Raw genomic sequence first — 19,187 nt, forward strand, 5'->3', positions numbered from 1 at the left:
TCCTTGTTGCAGCATTAGCCTGCAGGCCATTCAACCCCTCTCGCCCAGAAACTCGCAGCCTGGCTTTCCTGGCCAGGTACGCTTTGTGCAGCAACAAAACAAGTTCTGATGAAAAAGCTGCAGGATCATCAGAATCCTCTTCCAGGAGGTCCTCATCCTCCCCCAACTGAATCCCCTGGGCTCCCCGGCCCTCCATGGGGCTCTGATCAGCCAGGGACAGCTAAGGAGGGAAATCCCCCTCCCTCCCGTGGCTTCTAATAAAATGGCCGCTGTTCCCGTACTAATCGGGAAGGAGCCCGCTGCTGCAATCAATTCACTCGTGAGCCTTCCAGGCTCTCGTTGCTTTCCCAATGCTGCTGCCGACATTCCTGAGCTGCCCTCTCCCTCAGAGAGGCAGAGGGAATCAAAACTGGCCCGGGACAGCTGTGTGTGCACATCACCGCATGCGGAGCATTTACTGCCACGCAGCATGTCTGCAGCCTGCCCTACCACGTGTGCAGGCAGCTGCTTGGAGGACTTCAGCAGGACAAAAGGAATTGGCGCGAGAGCCGCAGCAGCCAAGTCTCTGCAAGGCTGCCATCCCAATCTCCACCATGGGACGAAACAAACCAAAAATAACATTTATTTTTTTTTTTTAAACTTTAAAGTTACCTCCCTTACAGAAGAAGGGCAGCAAGCTCTGCAAGTCCTCCTGGGGGAGTGGAAACTGGCTCCATCAGCTATCTATCCCCGGCAGCGAAAGGACCAAGCTATACAAGGGTCTCAACACCCTGCTCATCCATCTCAGTACCAGGAGGGATGGCCCCACCAGGACCTGCCAACCTTCTGGGAGATTTAAAGAGAAAATCTTCTTTAAATCTCAATCTAAATACATTTAAATATCTTTTTTTTTTTTTTTTTTAACTAATTTCCAGGCTGCAGGTTTTGCACATCTACCATCTGCTGGAGACAAAGAAATACTGAGGAATTGCAGGTGGCACACCAGGTTATGTGGCAGTGTTAGCAAAACCTTCTCTGTCTTCATCTGCTGGAAGGGAGGCAAAACTCAGGAGTCTGGATTGATCTTGGTACATACAGGGAACTTTTCTTTTTTTTTTCAAATGGCAGAAGAAAATAAAGACATGTCTAATCTTAAAAGAGCTTAAATTTTTCCCCCAAACGCGGCTCCTGCTTCTTGGCTGGGGAAGAATACCGTGAAAGGACTTTCCCAACCTCTGCAGGGTGGGAGGGAGTCTTGCTCATCGCACAATGGCAACGTCTCACGGCTAGACTCGCATTCTTGAAAGAGCTGGAGACTGTGGCTCCCCTGGCCAAAAATGCTCAGCCAAATAGGAGGGGGTGGGAAAGCCATGGATAGTTGCATATGGCACCTTGGCCCAGTAAGGCTGGTTACAATTGAGCTGGAAGCTCAAAGGACTATAATGAAACTCTGAGGGTAAGGGTAGAGGAAGGAGGAAGGGGAAAGCACAGTTTTGATATGTAATTTTATTTTGCAATGGCAACTCATTTTCACAGTTCTTGACTGTGTCTCAAACAGAAATGATTTGACAGCAATGCCAGTAAGTGAAACTAACAAACCATATCAAGAGTCTTTTTGATAAGATAATGGAATACTGTATTACATTCAAGCACAAGTTAATCTACTTTAGTCATATTGATTCAAAGAACACAGGGAAATTCTCTGGCATCTATACTCAAGATAGTGTGAATGGTGTCAGCAGATCAAATTCATACTATACATATTTTGATTTTAGAATAGATAGTATTATATTAAACAAGTATCTTTTTTTTTTTACACACCAGTTTATACAATTTTACCTGTAGTGCTCATCATCTTCACTTCCAAATCTGTTATTTTGCAGCTGTTCGGCTAAATTTGTCAGGATTACATCACGAAGCAGGGAAAGTCCATCATTTCTCTCTCCTGTTAACCAAAAGGTCAATTATAATACATATGCACATTTATAGGGGTGATAATATCCATTGGTCATCTGGTTTTGGGTTTCATTTCTGGTCAATATGGGTCAAAACAATCTGATGAAACCAAATCAAGAAAATGTGGGACTTTTGAACATTAAAAAAAAAAAGGCTGAACAAAATATTTCAGGTTGAATCAGATACTGTTCAATTCAAGGCATAAGCAAGGCCTACAAAAGTACAAGGCAGGTAATTGCAAATTCTGCAATTTTGTTACCTTGTCCATCTTTTCATGCATTTTTCCTTACATGTGCTTATGTTTAATAAATGTATTGTGTTTAAGTTGAAAGCAATTTTCTTTTCTTGAGGGAAGTTCATAAGCACCAGCTTTGTCTCCTGCACTCGTGTGGATGAGGAGCTGAGAGCTCTGTGCTCCAGGGTCACAGGAGAGAGGAGGAAGGAAGTGCTTCTGTCTCCCTGATACTGCTCTTGCCTCCCCCTGGAGCCTATTGGTTGGCTGTGGAATGTCTACAGGGGAACCAGACAGCAGCTCACCAAAGGTCTGCACCACAGATGGAAGCACTGCCGAGGTCCTTCTCCGGTCAGTCTCCCAGCAGCTCTCAGCTGAACAATTTTTATTTTTTTTTTTATTATTATTGTAAATCTTAAAGGGGTTGACAGCTTAAAGCCAGAAACCCCTGAAACATCAACAACAAAAAAAATCAATCATTTCCCTTTAGTAGTCTTCATCCAGGGCCACAGGGGACTCCTTCAGTGGAAGGGAGGAGAGGATCAGGGGTGAGGGAGCCAGCATCACTGGCTACCAAACTTTCCTTAACGTCCAGTCACAAGCCAAACAAGGGCCACCAAACCTCTGTTCATCCCTTCCCTACCAAGGGATGGCCCTAAACCAGGGCCTAGCACTCCTGGGAATAAATCTTCATTTCCAAAGTCCAACTGGAAGCTAGACACCTCTACCATCTATGGAAGACAGAGAATCCTGTGAGACTGCAAGTGGCATAGTAACTTAAGTAACTAAGGTACAGTAAAGCTTTTCTTCTCTGTTTCCATCTGCTGGTAGAGGAGAAAAAACACAAATCTGTACAGGTCTGGGGGACAATAAGGAACTAGCCTTTCCTGGCAATCAACTAAAGTCCTCCTTAAACAAGCAACTAAAGACAACAACAGAAAAGAAAGCCAACGTTTTTTGTATAAATAGAAAAGTCATTAAGACTTCTTTTGTGGATGTAAATATTTTTGGACTTCTAAAGGGCTGTCCAACAACAACAACAACAAAAATCTCAACCACTGATAATTCATATTATCATTTACAAATGATAAAAAGGAAAGAGAACAGGCGTAATAAAGATTATTAGGAGACTTTTTCTTTCTCCTTCATCACTTTCCAAATGTTAGCTGTGAAAATGTCTTACCTTCAGTTAAGACTAGTTTAAGTAAGTTATCAAGTTCTACTTCTCCAGGGTACAAAATGTTTAATCCAGAACTAAAAGAAAATGGAAGACAAAGAAAAATGTATAAATACTTGCTCACTAAATTCTGAAATGCTCTAGAGCTCCAGTCTGGAGATAGGAAAGAAAAATAAATGCTGTTGCCTGCTATGCTCTCCTGCCTGATAACTAACCTATCTGTCAGAGGGATCAAGAGAAATTCTTTCATGAAGATGCTGAGCAAAGCGACAAATGTTACCTTAATGGGGATACAAGTTTTCTGAAACATTAATGATCATAAACCTCAAACATTTGGTTTACCTGATTGCTAAACAGACCTCCTTTTGAATTTCTGGGCAAATCTGGTCTTTTGGTGCCATCAGCAACTGCCAAAGTAGAAGCCCCGACCGTCTAACTATGTCACGATTTTTCTCAGTTTGTGAACTGAAGAAAAATTTAAATACCACCTACAAAACAAAGTTTTGATTAAGGACCAAGGGACAAAAGAATTAATTATGAGTAAATGTTGAAAATCTCTTATGGGCAAGCAACAGCTATTTAAAATAACTTAAGATGATCTGTATTATATATAGATATGGATATACATACGTAACACACACACACACACACACACACACACACACACACACACAGATGAGAAATTCTTTAACACCTCTGGACAGTCTATTTTAGCATAATTTATATTCAAGCCATGATTAGATCCTAATTTAAATGCTAGAAAGAGAGAAAGGATACATTTCGAGTTATTCAACAATAAGTATCCTTGTGCGAAAAAGTATGTGAACCCTTCATTCAGTAACTATGGCACATCCTTGAATAGCAACAAACTTTTTCTGTAACTGTTTATCAGTTTCTCATATTGCCCTTGAAGAATTTTGTCTCATTCCTCCCTATAGAATTATTTCAACTTTGTGACATTTGAGGGTTTCCTTCAGGTCTTGCCACAAAGTTTCAATAGAGTTTACAATGGGACTTTGACTTGACTAATCCAAAACACAAAAATCTCTTCTTCACCCATTCTGTAGCAGATTTATTTGAACTTTTAGTTTGTCTTGATGCACAACTCATTTTTAGATCAGCTTTAGCTCACGAACAGATAGTCCAATACTTTATTATAGATTTTTCTGATATAAAGCAGAATTCATGATTCCATCAATGATGGCATGCTCTCCAGATGATGGTGCAGCAAAGCAGCCCCACATCGTGGTATCTCCATCACTGTGCTTGATATTCAGGAAAGGTTTCTTACTGGAAGGCAGTGTTTGGGTTTCACCAAACAAAAAACATTTGTTATTATGACTGAAAAGGAAAAATTAGTTCTTATCTGATAATTTTTTTCTCCTTGAATGCAGCCAGACAATCCAAATGTATGAGTTCTGTTCAGTAATCAGAAGATGGAGGCAGAGATTAACAGACTTGCTGATGTCACCTTACATAAGCCCCCATGTTGTCTTCAGCCTGCCAGTATCCTATAAGAAGCTAAGAACAACATACTACGAACAAACTTCTTCCACCCCAAACCAAGGTATTTCCAAGGGAGAACAACAAATGAACATACCAATAAAATACAATTAGAACAAACCAAATAGATTAATATCTCCTCACCATATCCACTGAAGGTTTGATTAAAAATAAGATAAGAGAGGGTCCTGAACTGGTCTGGCTGGACCCAAGAAAAGGAAATTATCAGATAAGAACTAATTTTTCCTTCCTCTTCACCCAGCCAGATCAGTCCAAACACATGGGATGTACCCAAGCTATATCTCAAGTGGGTGGGACACTGCCAAACCCACTCTCATGATCTCTGAAACCAACAGGATGCTTTGTCCCTGCTTCAAATGTTAAGATGATAAAATATCACAAAAGAATGCAAGGAAGACCAGGTTGCTCCTTTGCTCCCTTCAGTCCTCTAGCCAGCAGTACCTGGAAACTCCTTCAAGACATACCAGACTTGATTCCACCAGAGAAAGGGCCTTTTCTTTTATATATATATAAAAGAGAAAGGGCCTTTTCTTTTATATATATAAGTTTAACTGTTGAAGTAAAATATAGAGAAAACAGAGAACAATCTTCATACATAGTGTCTTTCAAACATCCAGCATTTACAAGAGAACACAATATGAAATATAGCTGCTAACAGAATTTTTAGAATTAAATACCCCAATCCCTTCCCCCAGGGCCTTGAAACCGACAATATAGGCATATTAGGCTAATAAGGCCATCTTGATGAACCATAGAAGAGAGAAAAAAACAAAACATTTACAAGAGGACTCATTAAGAATAATAACAAAAGTGAAAGGGGAATGTAAAACCACAATAAAGATACAGATTGAGCCGGTCGACTAGGTGGGTGCACCAAACAGTCAATATTAAGAGAGCTGTTGGTACCATCGAAGAAAAGGTTCCTAAATCTGTACGTGTATAGACACCTTATCTTTTCCAATGGCAGAAAGATAAAGATAAATTACGGATTCCAAAGCCGTCGAAGAAACGAAGTAGACGAGGGCTCTGTCTCCTGTTTCCAATAAGCCACCACCTTCTGGCGCGCTGCACACAACACATGATTGATCATACTCCTGTCAGCATATGTCCAGCAAGTTGGGTATTGAGAGAGAAGATACATTTTGGAATCAAGGAGGATGTTCAAAGAGGTCAATGCACATAGTATTGAGGCAATCCATTTCCAAACAGGAAGCAACTTTGGACAAGTCCACCAAATATGGGAAGATCTTATGCAATCTCAGAGGGGTAAGATAGCACAGATACAAAATTTTATAATTGGTTTTTACTACAGCAGCAGAAATGTAACTCTTAGTTATAACATTATAACATTTTCTCGCTGCTCCAGGGACCATTGACTCCCCCAATCAGATTCCCAGCTGGATACATGTTTAAATGGAGGAATATGTTTGGGAAGTAGCATTCCATATAAATTGGAAATCAGTCCCTTGCTAGCACGCTGTTGAAAACATAACTCTTCAAAAGCAGACAGAGCTCGGACAACATGATCCTTAATAAGTGGGTTCCAAAAACAATGGGCCAACTGTAAATAGTGATAACATTCAAAATCTGCGAGATCAAAATATAATTTTAAATCATCAAAAGATAACAGCTTAGAATCATCAACACCTTATCCCTTTCTGGGTCCAGTGGGAAAACATATATTTAGAATCAGATAAATAATGAACCCTTTTATACTGACCCAATGGTAACAACGGGGAAAAATATTGGTGACCCATCAATTGTTTCTCCAATACCATCAAAGCTTCAAAGTTAACAGAGAAAGGATTGTGCTATTATAATTCCTCCACAACTCTGGCAAACCCCAAATTCTAAAATATAGTGAATTTTGTGGCAGTGAAACCTGCTCTATATACATCCACTACTTAGAAGGTCCAGGAGGACCACTGACAAACAAACCACAGCTAAACCCACCTTTAAGTTTGGGAAGAAAAAGCACCCTCTTAGCTGCCCGAGGTGGCCATCGCTTCCAAATAAAATGAAAAACTTTCCTATGAAGTGATAGCAAAAAAGCATGGGGAACTTCAATAGGAAGAGACTGAAAAAAAAATAAAACCACCTGGGTAAAATGGTCATTTTGATAACTGTTATGCAACCTAGCCAGGAGAATTTTAAGGGGGCCAAATATCAAAATCTCTATTAGCCTTTGCCAAGAGAGGGGAGTAATTCACAGCAAACAAATGCTTCCAATCCGCCCCCAACTGAATACCTAAATAGCGAATACCTTGTGTTGCCCATTTAAGAGAAAATTGCTCTTTAATTGAGTGCATTTGAATATCATTAAGGGATATATTCAACAATTCAGACTTGCTCATATTAACCTTGAAAGCAGAAGCCTTACTAATCTAGTTAATTAATGAATCAGTACAGGTAAAGACAGGTGAGATTGTGTGATGATGAACAAGATGTCATCTGCAAATAAAGATATTTTGAATTGAGCATGACCCACAGGGATACCTTTAATGTCTCCATTTTGTCTAAGCATCCCAGCAAATGGTTCCATCACCAAGGCAAATAATAAGGGTGAAAGCAGGCACCCCTGCCGGGTACCCTTACCCAACCCAAAAATATCTGAGAAAGACCCATTGACCTTTATACACGCCTTCAAAAAATTATGACCCATCCCAATCTTCTGTAAAACTTTAAACATGAATGCCCAGTGTACACGGTCAAATGCCCTTTCAGTGTCTATAGCTAAGAAAACTGATGGTATTTTCCCTTCTCTAGCATGCCAAATCAAATTCACGATCTTACAGATGTTATCACCCGCTTGCCTACCCGGTATGAAACCAGACTGATCCACATGGATCAAGTCAGGTAAAACAGTATTCAGACTCCCAGCCAAGATCTTTAAATCTAAATTCAATGACGAAATTAGCCTGTAGGAGCCACATAAGGAATTATCCTTTCCAGGCTTTGGCAAAACTGTAACATCCACTAACGTCTTGGAGGACAAAACTGGATTTGTCAATAACTGATTAAAGAGACGATGAAGTGTGTGTGTGTGTGAGGAGGGGGGGGGGGGGGAGGAATCAATAAATCCCTAAATGCTTTGTAAAAAAAAAGCCCCGTATAGCCATCCAGACCGGGAGCTTTGTTGATTTTAAGAGATGATACAGCCCCAAATATTTCCATCTGAGAAATCTCTCCATCTATCCTTTGAGAGACCTCCCTTGAAAGAACAGGTAAGGAAACCTCAGCTAAATAAGCATAAATATCGGAATCCAATTATAGAACTTTTGCAGGTATATAGTTCCTTATAGAAGTGAGCGAACTTATCCCTTATTAATTATTATCATGAACAATCACCCCCCTGTTTGTCTTTAATATTCAAGATTTTGCTGCGGGAGATTTGTCTTTTCAACTGCCAGGCAAGCAATTTGATAGATTTATTACTTTCCTCAAAAGACACCTGGCGAGATACATCTAATCTATGCTGAATATCACTACACAGAATGGTTTGCAACCTACTCCTCTGAGCATCTACTTCCCGCAAAGTTTTCATACCCCCAAACTGTTTATGATGCTATTCCAAGTGTTGAATAGGCAATAATAATTCTGATTTTTCTTTGAGAGCATTCTCTCTCACCTCCACAGCTTTAGAAATAAGTTTACCGACAACCCGCTTAGCAAAGTAATTCAAACTTGGGGCACACGGAGCCCGCTTGGCCCTTCCCCCCCTCCCATCCCCTGAACCCAGAAGAAATCCTGTTCAGTAAGCAATGAGACGTGTGATTGCAAAGGTATCACACAACGGAAGAGAAATGACTCCCAGTATGGCATATGTATCATAATTTTAAACAGTGGCTATAGTAGTACAGCAACCTTACATACTTCAGCAGAAAAAGAGAAAAAAAGGAGATTAAACACTATCCTGTAAGGGATATGTAGACTAGGATAACAACCAGAAACATGAAGGTAACCAAAGTCAGGTTCCAGCAGCATAGGGAGGAAGACTGCCGCTCAAACTTCTCCATAGGCACTTTCCCACCTTGCCAATATGTGGCCATCTGGTCACTTCTTTATGGGGGCCAGGGCAGTTATCCATAGTAGCTTCCTTATTGTCAATACCCTTCTGGCGCAAAAGTCCCTCTGCCACCTCCGGTATGCAGGCAGTGAAGGATTGGCCACTGATAGTGAAAGAAAAGCCAAAAGGATATAACCACTTAAATATGTTACCAGCACGCAGAAAGTCAATAATATACTTCATGTGCTGGGCAGAAATATCATTAAAAATCTGCAGCTCCATTCCTTGCCATGATATACAAACATAGCCCCCTCGACATTTACAACTCCCAGTTGCTTTCCCTTGTTTTATTGTAACTTTTTACTTCCTCTAATTTTGGTCTAATGTTTTTTACTGTTATCGTTAAATTCTTTATTCCCTGTAAACCGAGTTGATTTGTATCAAGAAAGTCGGTATAAAAAAGCTTTAAATAAATAAATAATGAATACTTCCCATACTTCTTACTTTTTGCATTATTCTGCCTTTTACCAGAAAATCATGCAGGCAGGCTCTAATATCCCTAGATATGTTGTTAAGCGCTCTCCCCAGGGATCTATGAGTCCGATCAATTTTAACTTCCACCACAGCTGGATCAGAGAATTCAAAGTTCAAAATAGCTCTGCAGATTTCTTGAACAAGCAAACTATAATCAGTGGAACCTTCTTCTCTTTAACATCTCTAATCCTAATGTTGCTCCTGCAAGAACGATTCTAAAGATCTTCCATTTTATCTGTGATCTCCTCCGACAACTGATTCAGCTGTTGAATGTGTTCAGAATGCTGCGTCATATCTTCCAAATGATCATCCGTCTTCTGCTCAAGATCCAACACTCTTTGACCCAACTAGTTAACAACTCACCGCAGTTCCCCCACAACATCATAAATTTCCTGCTCAATGGCTGCAATATCTTGCTTTAAATCTATAAACCAGGCCAAAAATTCAGCTCAGGTCAGCCCCGCCAAGACGCAATCCTCCTAGGGTCCCACTTCGGGCATGACTTGCTCAAACAGGGCACCACCAGTCTCACCGGAATCCACTTCCTTCAAGGACACCGCAGCACTGGAGGAGAACTCTTAAATCCACCATTCTCCGACAAGTCGCCATCATACAAGGAGCAGTATCACCAATAGTGTAGGGCACAAATAGTGCAGTAACAATTATAAAAGCCACTTTTAATGCTACACCATGCACAGCATAAGCTTCAAGCAGCTATATTGGATGGCTGACATTACTTCCTCCAGAAAGGGCCTTTTCAATTGCTGACCCCCACCTTCTGGAACACTTTTCCTCTATACCTACGGAATACTGAGGCTCCAAAAGATTTCAGGAAGGCCTTAAGAATTTCCTTTTCTCAGTCTCTTTCAAAAATTTGCTGCCTGAACAGCCGACCTAATGAGGCATCTCCTGTAATTTTCCTCAAACAACCCTGAACCCACAAGTCAGGCTTTGCAAATCATAAGCCTGCTTGGGTCTCAGTCCTGTTATTTTATGTATGATTCTGTTCTTATTTTAACTTGCTCGTTTATGTTTACATGGGGTCTTAAGTGGGGAGGGGATGGGTTAGGAGGGATGGGTAGGTAAAGTTTCACAATAACCTGGAAAATGGTTTCTTCTTGACTAGTCATGGGGCTGGGTAGTAACAACCAGCAGACATGCATATTGTAATGTTTTTCCTTTTCTCAATAAAACAGATTTAAACATAGCTTGTTCTTATCTTTTATTATGTATGTTTTATTGAACCCCACCCCAAATCTTGAAGGGTTCGGGTTATAAGTGAATTTTAGATAAAAATATTGACCAAAGAAACCACTTGTGTCCTATTTGGGAATTGTAATCCTCTAACTATGTAGGCCACATTTATGATTTCTTTAAATCAGCATGCCAATGAAGCTTTCAAAGCCTTGCCCATCTTAAATGGCTTTGCATGGAGGACAAAGATGATATGATCCCCTAAAACCATTCATTACCTTAATTATTCATTATTTATTTAATTTTATGTATATGCCACTTAGTGCACAAAACCCTAAATAACTCACATCCCAGGAATGGAGCAGCAACTATACTTCCCCACACAACTCTAAAGAAGGACAACACACTACCAAACTAAGATGAAAAAAAAATAGATCCCTTTAGGAAGGAATACCAAATTTGTACCATCTCTTTGGAAAGACCAAGACAGACTCCCTACATCAATGAGCTTACAGCTAAGAAATTCACCTGACTGAGTAGATCACCATTAGCAGCTCAGTCCAAAAAAAAAAAAACACCACTTCTTTAAAGGGTTAAAAAGTAATATCTGCCAGATAGGATATCACCACATTCAAATTCCAAGACGAGACCAGTTTGGTTTTTTTTTTTTTGCTTTGTTTTTACTGGCGATCTGTGTGCTTCACTCCTCATACGGAATAAGAAAACTCCAAATGAGAGGTTAAAGGCATACCCTGAATGAAACCTCTGAAAAACAGTAGTCAGATTGGTTAAACAAACGTTGAGTCATATTAGAAAAACATTGTTGCATCATATTTTTTAAATAGAAGTTACATCATGGTGACTATATAGTTTACGTAATTATGCCACCCCAATTTGTATGTGACTTTGCATATTGTCTTGTATGTTCTTGAGTTATCTTGGTTGCTTTTATGTTTCTCTAAAGATGTGGACTTTTCTTGGTGGGATGTTTGTGTGGGATTCTTGTTGCGTTGATGGATGAGATTATTTGCATAGGCACTGGAGAAAAGCCAGGTTTTCAAATCTTTTTTAAAGGTTTTGGTATCTGGTTGCGTTTTTATATCGATTGGTAATGCGTTCCAAAGTGCGGGGCTGGCGAAGGATATAATTCTCTCACGAGTTGTGATCAAATGAGTGGATCTTACATGAGGTAGTTTGAGGCTGCCTTTGTTCGTTGATCGGAGGTTCCTTTTTGGAGTGTGCGGTACGATGTATTTGTTCAGCCAGTAATTTTGTTGTCCTGTGATTATTTTATGAAGAATTGTTAGAACTTTGTATTCTATTCTGTATTTTATTGGGAGCCAGTGTAGTGAGATAAAGGTTGGCGTGATATGTTTGTGTTTCTTTGTTCCTGTAAGAATTCTAGCTGCTGTGTTCTGTAGTATTTGGAGCGGACGGATGGTATAAGAGGTAAGTTGAGAAGTAATGCATTGCAGTAGTCGAGGTTGGAGAATATAAGTAGTTGTATTACTGTTCTGAAATCCTCTTGTGTGAGAAAAGGTTTAAGACACCCTGAGTGTGAGTAATTTGTGGTATCCTTCTTTGATTTTATTTGTTATGTGGGTTTTGTAAGATAGATCTTTGTCAATGGTTATTCCTAGGTTTTGAGCGTGGCGAACAGGAGAGAAGTATTTTGGGGATTCCTTCTAGAAAAAAACCTGCTTTGCAACGCACTAATCTTTAAAAATCTGCCAAACCCAATATATACCAGGGATGCAGAACTTTCTCAAGAAAGCAACAAGGTATCCACAGTCTCTTGAGAATATCTTTTCTTGCTTAAACAAAACACAATCAAACCAGATCCCTGCCTCAGGAGACCAGAGTTCCAAGGTAAATAGCGGGAGCTCTCGCTCAATAGTCAGAATAGGACTATATATCAAGGCTGCCTTGATCAATTGAATGCTACCAGAGCTATCAACCCTTAAAGCCCAGAGATCTTCTGCAGAAGATAAACAGAGGTCAAGAAGGAAATGCAAAGTAGCTGCCACTCCAATTATGACTGAACTACAGCAGCCAGCCTGGATGACTCCTGCTGTAGAATCTTTCTACATTTAAATTCTTGTGGGATGCCATTAGATTCAACACTGGCTCTCCTCGTCACACCACAATACAATGAAATACCCTTTCTAACAGTTCCCACTGCAGCTAAGACAGTCCACTTGAACCTTCTCTACAGCATGTATGAGAGATGCTAGATATTTCTCCTCCCAGGTTACACAAAATTATCACCTATGCAGACACCTGAGAGCTCTTGACATCTCCTGGATGAATCACATAAGACACTAACATGGCATTGTCCGACAAAAAAACAAATTGATTTTGAAGAACCGGCACCAAATGAAGCAATGCCAACCGAACTGCTCTGGTTACCAGACTGACCACCTGGTCTCTAATGCTGACCAAGTTTCTTGTGAAAAAAGTGACTTTAACAATGTGCTCCCAACTAAGAAGCTGGTATCTATCATCACTACCACTTAAAAAGGCTTCAGATCTACTCCTTTCTCCAATTCATGGGAAAAAGTCACCAACTGAAACTTGCTCCTGCCTTATTATCTAAAACTGAGAACCTAATTGCATAGTTTTGGAAGCAGAGTTCTCTGCAAGGTCCTAATGAGAGTCCTCACCCATTGAACCAGTTCCAGGACCAGCACCTGAAGATAAGTTCATACAGAGGATCACCTGATGCACCTCAAGGAATGCAACTGAGATTGCAGCCTCTGAGTCCTCTGTACCATCAACGCTCATTCCTAATTAGTGTCAAAATGAGCTTCCAGATCAACTACACCTTACTAGTAACCCACTTGTTCTCCTGAACAGACTTTGACCTGACTAAGCAATTACCCAGATAAGGATGAACTAGGAAATCTTCTCAATGTAAGAAAATTCAGTGGTCAACCAAAAGAGAGGACCTGAAATAAAAAATGACCCTCCAGTACCAAGAAATAGAGAAACTTCTAAAGGCCTTCTCAGAAGGGAATGTACCAATATGCTTCTGTCAAACCTATGGATTCTAAAAAATGTCTCATTGCACTGTTAAAAGAACTTGAAGTGGTTGAACCAGTGCCATGCTAGGGTGAGAGGCAGGAGTTTAGACTCTTGAGTTACTCAGTGGCTCTACTATAACAGATCTAGAGGTCTCCATAACTGATATATAGGCCCCCATTCTGAAGTGAGAACCCTCAAAACTTTGACTTGCATCATTTCCAAAATAGGTCAAAAGGTTCCTTTTTTTTAAAACCACTTAATAGATGAAATGCAGACATCAATCCCATTGCACCAGAGGCACCAAAACTACTGCTCAGATGTCTAGCAAACAATAGAATACAACTTGAAATGCTTCTTGCAGAGGGAAAGACAAGGAGAAACTATAAAAGTGTCTGAGTTCAGATAAGCAAACTAAGGCACAGCCTCTCTGAATGATCTATAAGACTCACTTTCTGTCATAATCTGGGCCCATATCTAGAGAAATTCTGATAACAGACAGCTTATCCTTTGCTCCATGGACTGGACCCTACTCCTTCAGTGGGAGTTTTGGAAAGTCCCATTGCTCAGCGGACCTAAAAGTGAACTTTACGATTCAAACCATCCTCTCTAGAGACCGCGAAATTAAATTTTGTTGAACTGTTTTGTTGTTATTATTTAAAGAGACCCGGTATGCAGGAACTACGGTGTGATGTGTTCACACTTTGTTAATGCTGTGACTCGTAAAGCAGTGGATCACAATTTGCAATTTACATCTCAAATCTCCAAAACAGCAATAACATTCTTGGATGTGGCAATAAATATAGACCAGGGGAGACCGCACACCACCATTCATCGAAAATCAACTGACCGGAATAACCTCTTAAGGTTCTCCAGTCACCATTCACATAGTTTTAAAATGGGGCTCCCAGTCAGCCAATATTTTAGAGCCAAACAAATATGTTCCACCGTAAAGGACTTTGAAATCCAAGCGGATATTCTAGCAAGCAGATTCTTGGAACGAGGGTACCCTCATAAAGCCATCAACGCAGCATACAAAAGAGCCAAGCATAGCGACCGTGACACGTTATTACAGTACAAACCTATAAAACAAGAAACCCGATTGACTTGTGTATTGAGACAATCCACAGCAGCAAGTACAATAAAAGCAGCTATACAGCGGCATTGGCATATATTGTCGATGCATGACATTTTCACTGAACCACCTATGATCGCCATGTCCCGGGGTAGGAACATCAGAGACCAGACGGTCCACGCACAGATTGAAAATTCCAAGCGGGAAGAAATACTCGTTGGCCATCAACCATGTGGCAATTGCACATGGTGTGCACAAACTCTTAAGGGAGTATTATGGGAGGACCCAGTCACGGGATACAAAGTGTGGAGGAAGAGTAACACAAACTGTCAATCTAGTAATGTGGTTTATGTCATTATCTGTTCGTGCCCCAAACTATATATTGGTCGCACCACAAGACCTGTCAAGGTTAGACTGGGAGAGCATAAATCAAGATTTACCACAGCTAAGATGACAGCACCCATGGTGCAACATCTGACAGAGTTTGGACATACCATTGCAAAATTGAAATGGACAGTACTAGAACACTTAGAACCCCCATTGAGGGGCTGTGACATTCGGGCTCTCCTCAACCAACGCGAAGCATTTTGGATTTTCACCCTTATATCATCAGTCCCACGGGGCATGAATGACGAACTAAATTGGAATACCCTGCTGTAACAGTTCTACACCATCTGGATTTAAAAGCTTTACGAGTCACAGCATTAACAAAGTGTGAACACATCACACCGTAGTTCCTGCATACCGGGTCTCTTTAAATAATAACAACAAAACAGTTCAACAAAATTTAATTTCGCGGTCTCTAGAGAGGATGGTTTGAATCGTAAAGTTCACCTTTAGGTCCGCTGAGCAATGGGATAGCATGCCGACGCAGTTTCCAACTAAGTCGGGCAGCACAGTATTCACGTATGCAAAATGAACACGAGCCATCTTGGTTCTTTCAGGTCCGTTTGCTATACAGCTCATTACAAGCAAGTTTCCTACAAGGTTGGCCATCCACGTCATCAGTCGACAAGACGATTTCAAACATTGTCATTGGCCAATTTTGCTTCCGTTGACAATATATAAAAGGGGTCATGGTTTGCCGATAGATTATCCTTCCGGAGGTGAAGTCAGAGCGACACCATCACGAGGCAGAAGTTGAGATTACCCGAGGAACCATCATGTGGAGAGGTTCAGACCCCAAAAAGTTGGTTGTTCAGCATTAATCTACATCCCTGAGGAAAGACAAACATCTGAAACACGGATCGTTCGTGTCGGGACCATCATTAGAAGTCGGACAGTACACACCAACATTAATTGGGGAAGTCTGATTTTTACTCCTTTTTGCATTTCATAGTAGAGACTTTAGAGTTTTATTACATGCTATTCAGCACATAAATTTACTGACTTTTACACCTCGGAAGAGTCTTAGGTTATTGAGATGAAACGTATTCACATTAAAAAACTCACATAAAATAAGACACTTTTTGGAGGAGGAGGACAGTTGATGATTATAATACCACAAAGTAGTGGTGCAGGGACACCTACATGAGATATGAAACTTTCCTCCAACTCCATTAACATTATTTTTATTACAGTATAATATAAACCAATCAGTATACAGTATTCCACAGAATGTAGGTGTAGATAAGTATATTATAATAGATCTTAAAATTGAATCAGCACTATAAAAGCACTTTATATCAGCGATTGAGGTTTAGCTCATGATTGTCTTGATATGAAGCAAGCCTTTAAGAAAATGTGTTACGAGGGGTTGTACCGATATAGGAACATCCCCGACACCTTTATGGAAGGCGGCTACCGCACTGACATGCATTCTGATTGAGGAAGTCTTTAGACCGGATTCCGATAAATACCAGAGATAGTCCAAAAATCTCAGGATTGGACAGGAAAAGGGATCAAGGGACTGTGAAGAACACCATGATGTATAACTTTTCATTTATAGGAATAAGACTTTCTTGTGGAAGGCTTCCGTGAAGCAATGAGGACACGAGAAACCGAATCTGAAAGGTTAAGTGGCTGAAGGATTAACTTTTCAACATCCATGCCGTCAGGGACAAGGCCTGAAGATTGGGATGGCGTAGACATCCGTCCTTCTGAGTGATCAGAAGCAGGTCCTTTCCCAAGGGAATGTGTCTGCGGATGGAGAGATCCTGGAGTATTGGAAACCACACTTGGCATGGCCAGTGGGGTGCTATCAGGATCATGGTTCCCTTGTCCTGTCGGAGCTTCACGAGAGTCTTCGAGAGAAGAGGAAGTGGAGGGAATGCATAAAGCAGCCCGGCTGCCCACGAGAGGGAGAATGCATCTCTGGGCTGAGAGCACTCGCTCCGAGTGAGGGAGCAGTAATTGTCTACTTTGTGGTTCTGAGGGGACGCAAAGAGGTCTATTAGGGGATATCCCCATTGCTGGAAGAAAGAGGTTGCTACTGAGGGATTGAGCGACCACTCGTGCGGTTGGAAGACACGACTCAGTTTGTCCGCCAAGACATTGTCCACTCCCGGCAAGTAGGTTGCCCTGAGGTACATCGAGTGGGAGAGTGCTTCCGCCCAAATCTGAGCGGCCTCCTGACACAGAAGGAGGGAGCCTGTGCCTCCCTGCTTGTTTATGTACCACATGGCCACCTGGTTGTCCGTCTGAATCAGGATGACGTGATTTGATAGGTAATCCTGAAAAGCTCTGAGAGCATATCGCATTGCTCGAAGCTCCAGGAAATTTATCTAGTGTTTGGATTCCTCTTGAGACCAAGATCCTTGTGTCTGTAGATCGTTTACATGAGCTCCCCAGCCGAGGTTGGAAGCATCGGTGGTGAGAATGAGTTGAGGATCTAGTAGATGAAAAGGCAGTCCCTGGAGGAGATTGTTCTGATCTTTCCACCAGGCGAGAGACAGACGGAGTGCGTCGGTGATGTGGACAATGGTTGAGAGAGGCTGAATCGCTTGAGTCCATTGTGACCGTAGAGTCCAATACATGACTCTCATGGCCAGGCGGGCCATTGGAGTGAGATGGACTGAGGACGCCATGTGTCTGAGAAGGACAAGGAATTGCCGAGCAGTTGCTGTGTACTGAGACTGCAACTGGTGAGCGAGAGACATGAGGGTTTGTACTCGTTGTTAAGGTAGGAAGGCTTTTGCCTGTAAGGTGTCCAAGTCTGCCCCAATGAAAGACAAGATTTGAGATGGGACTAAATAGGATTTCTCGTAATTGACGAGAAATCCTAGAGAGATTAGAGTGTGTAGGGTCAAATCCAGGGACAATCGAGCTGCTTGCTGGGTTGGGGCCCTGATTAACTAGTCGTCTAGATAGGGGTAGACGTGAACACCTTCTTTCCTGAGGAAGGCTGCGACAACTACGAGACATTTGGTAAAGACTCGTGGAGCCGATGCTAGGCCGAATGGAAGCACCCGGTATTGATAGTGCTTTGGGCCTACTAAAAAACCGGAGGTACTTGCGATGAGCTGGAGCTATCGCAATGTGGGTTTATGCGTCCTGGAGGTCTAGGGAGCAGAGCCAGTCTCCTCTTTGTAGAAGAGGTAGAAGTGAGCCCAAGGTTACCATTTTGAACTTTTCCCGCTGGAGGTACTTGTTGAGGGCACGTAGGTCCAGAATTGGACGAAGGCCCCCGGATTTTTTTTTTTGGGAATCAAAAAGTACCGGGAATAGAACCCTAGGCCTTGCTGCGAAAGAGGAACGGGTTCTATTGCTCTTAACTGGAGAAGAAGGGAAACCTCCTGCTCCAGAAGGACAGAGTGGTTGGATACTCCCCACACTTGTAGCAGTGGGGAGTCCGATGGGACAGCAAGAAAATTCAGATGGTAACCCTGAGCAATGATTGCCAGCACCCATTGGTCGGTTGTGATTGTTTGCCACATTCCATGAAAGTGGCATAGTCGACCTCCCACCAGTATGCTTGGCAAAGGAATTAGGCTGCTGCTCTCCAAGTAAAAGTCAAACGCCTGAAGCAGGCCCCGGCTGGGGAGCTGCTTGTGACTTTTGCTGGCGAGGCTGGGATTTATGATAAGTCCTCGTCACTTGGGTCCTTGTCGGTGGAGGATAGTACTTCCTTGGCCGGAAGAATGACTTCTTAGGGTCCTTCTTGGAGGGCTGTCTAGACGGGAAGTCAAAAGGTATAGATGAGAGCTGTTTGAGGGTCTCATGATGATCCTTTAACTCAGCCACTATTTGCTGAATCTGTTCACCGAATAGATTGTCACCAATACAGGGCAGGTCGGAGAGCCTGTCTTGTACTTCTGGGTGAAGGTCTGAAGACTTGAGCCAGGCCCAACGCCGTGCCGAAATGGCAGTTGCAGACACTCTAGTGGAGGTGTTGAAGATATCGTAAGCTGTTCTTATTTCATGCTTTCCTGCTTCAAAGCCCTTATTGACAAGGGTTTGAAGATGTTCTTGGAATTGGTCAGGCAGAGTTTCAGAGAAGTCCTGTATTTGATTAAAGATGACCCTATGAGTTTAGCCCATATTCTTTGAT

The 19,187-nt window shown here is 41.7% G+C and overlaps 1 protein-coding gene across 6 annotated transcripts in view; it reads right to left on the reverse strand.

Annotated features, from left to right (window-relative positions):
* HECTD4 (HECT domain E3 ubiquitin protein ligase 4) overlaps positions 1-19,187 on the reverse strand; it is a 541,903-nt gene that overhangs the window by 384,297 nt on the left and 138,419 nt on the right. For all 6 annotated transcript variants that reach the window (XM_029571656.1, XM_029571654.1, XM_029571657.1 and 3 more), the window contains 3 exons: positions 3,687-3,832; positions 3,351-3,421; positions 1,819-1,924 (listed from right to left, as the gene is read on the reverse strand). In XM_029571656.1, the coding sequence (XP_029427516.1) occupies positions 1,819-1,924; positions 3,351-3,421; positions 3,687-3,832 (323 nt within the window). The remainder of the gene's footprint in view (positions 1-1,818; positions 1,925-3,350; positions 3,422-3,686; positions 3,833-19,187) is intronic.

Source organism: Rhinatrema bivittatum, chromosome 11 (assembly GCF_901001135.1).
Source record: "Rhinatrema bivittatum chromosome 11, aRhiBiv1.1, whole genome shotgun sequence".
In the NCBI taxonomy this organism is placed as follows: domain Eukaryota; kingdom Metazoa; phylum Chordata; class Amphibia; order Gymnophiona; family Rhinatrematidae; genus Rhinatrema; species Rhinatrema bivittatum.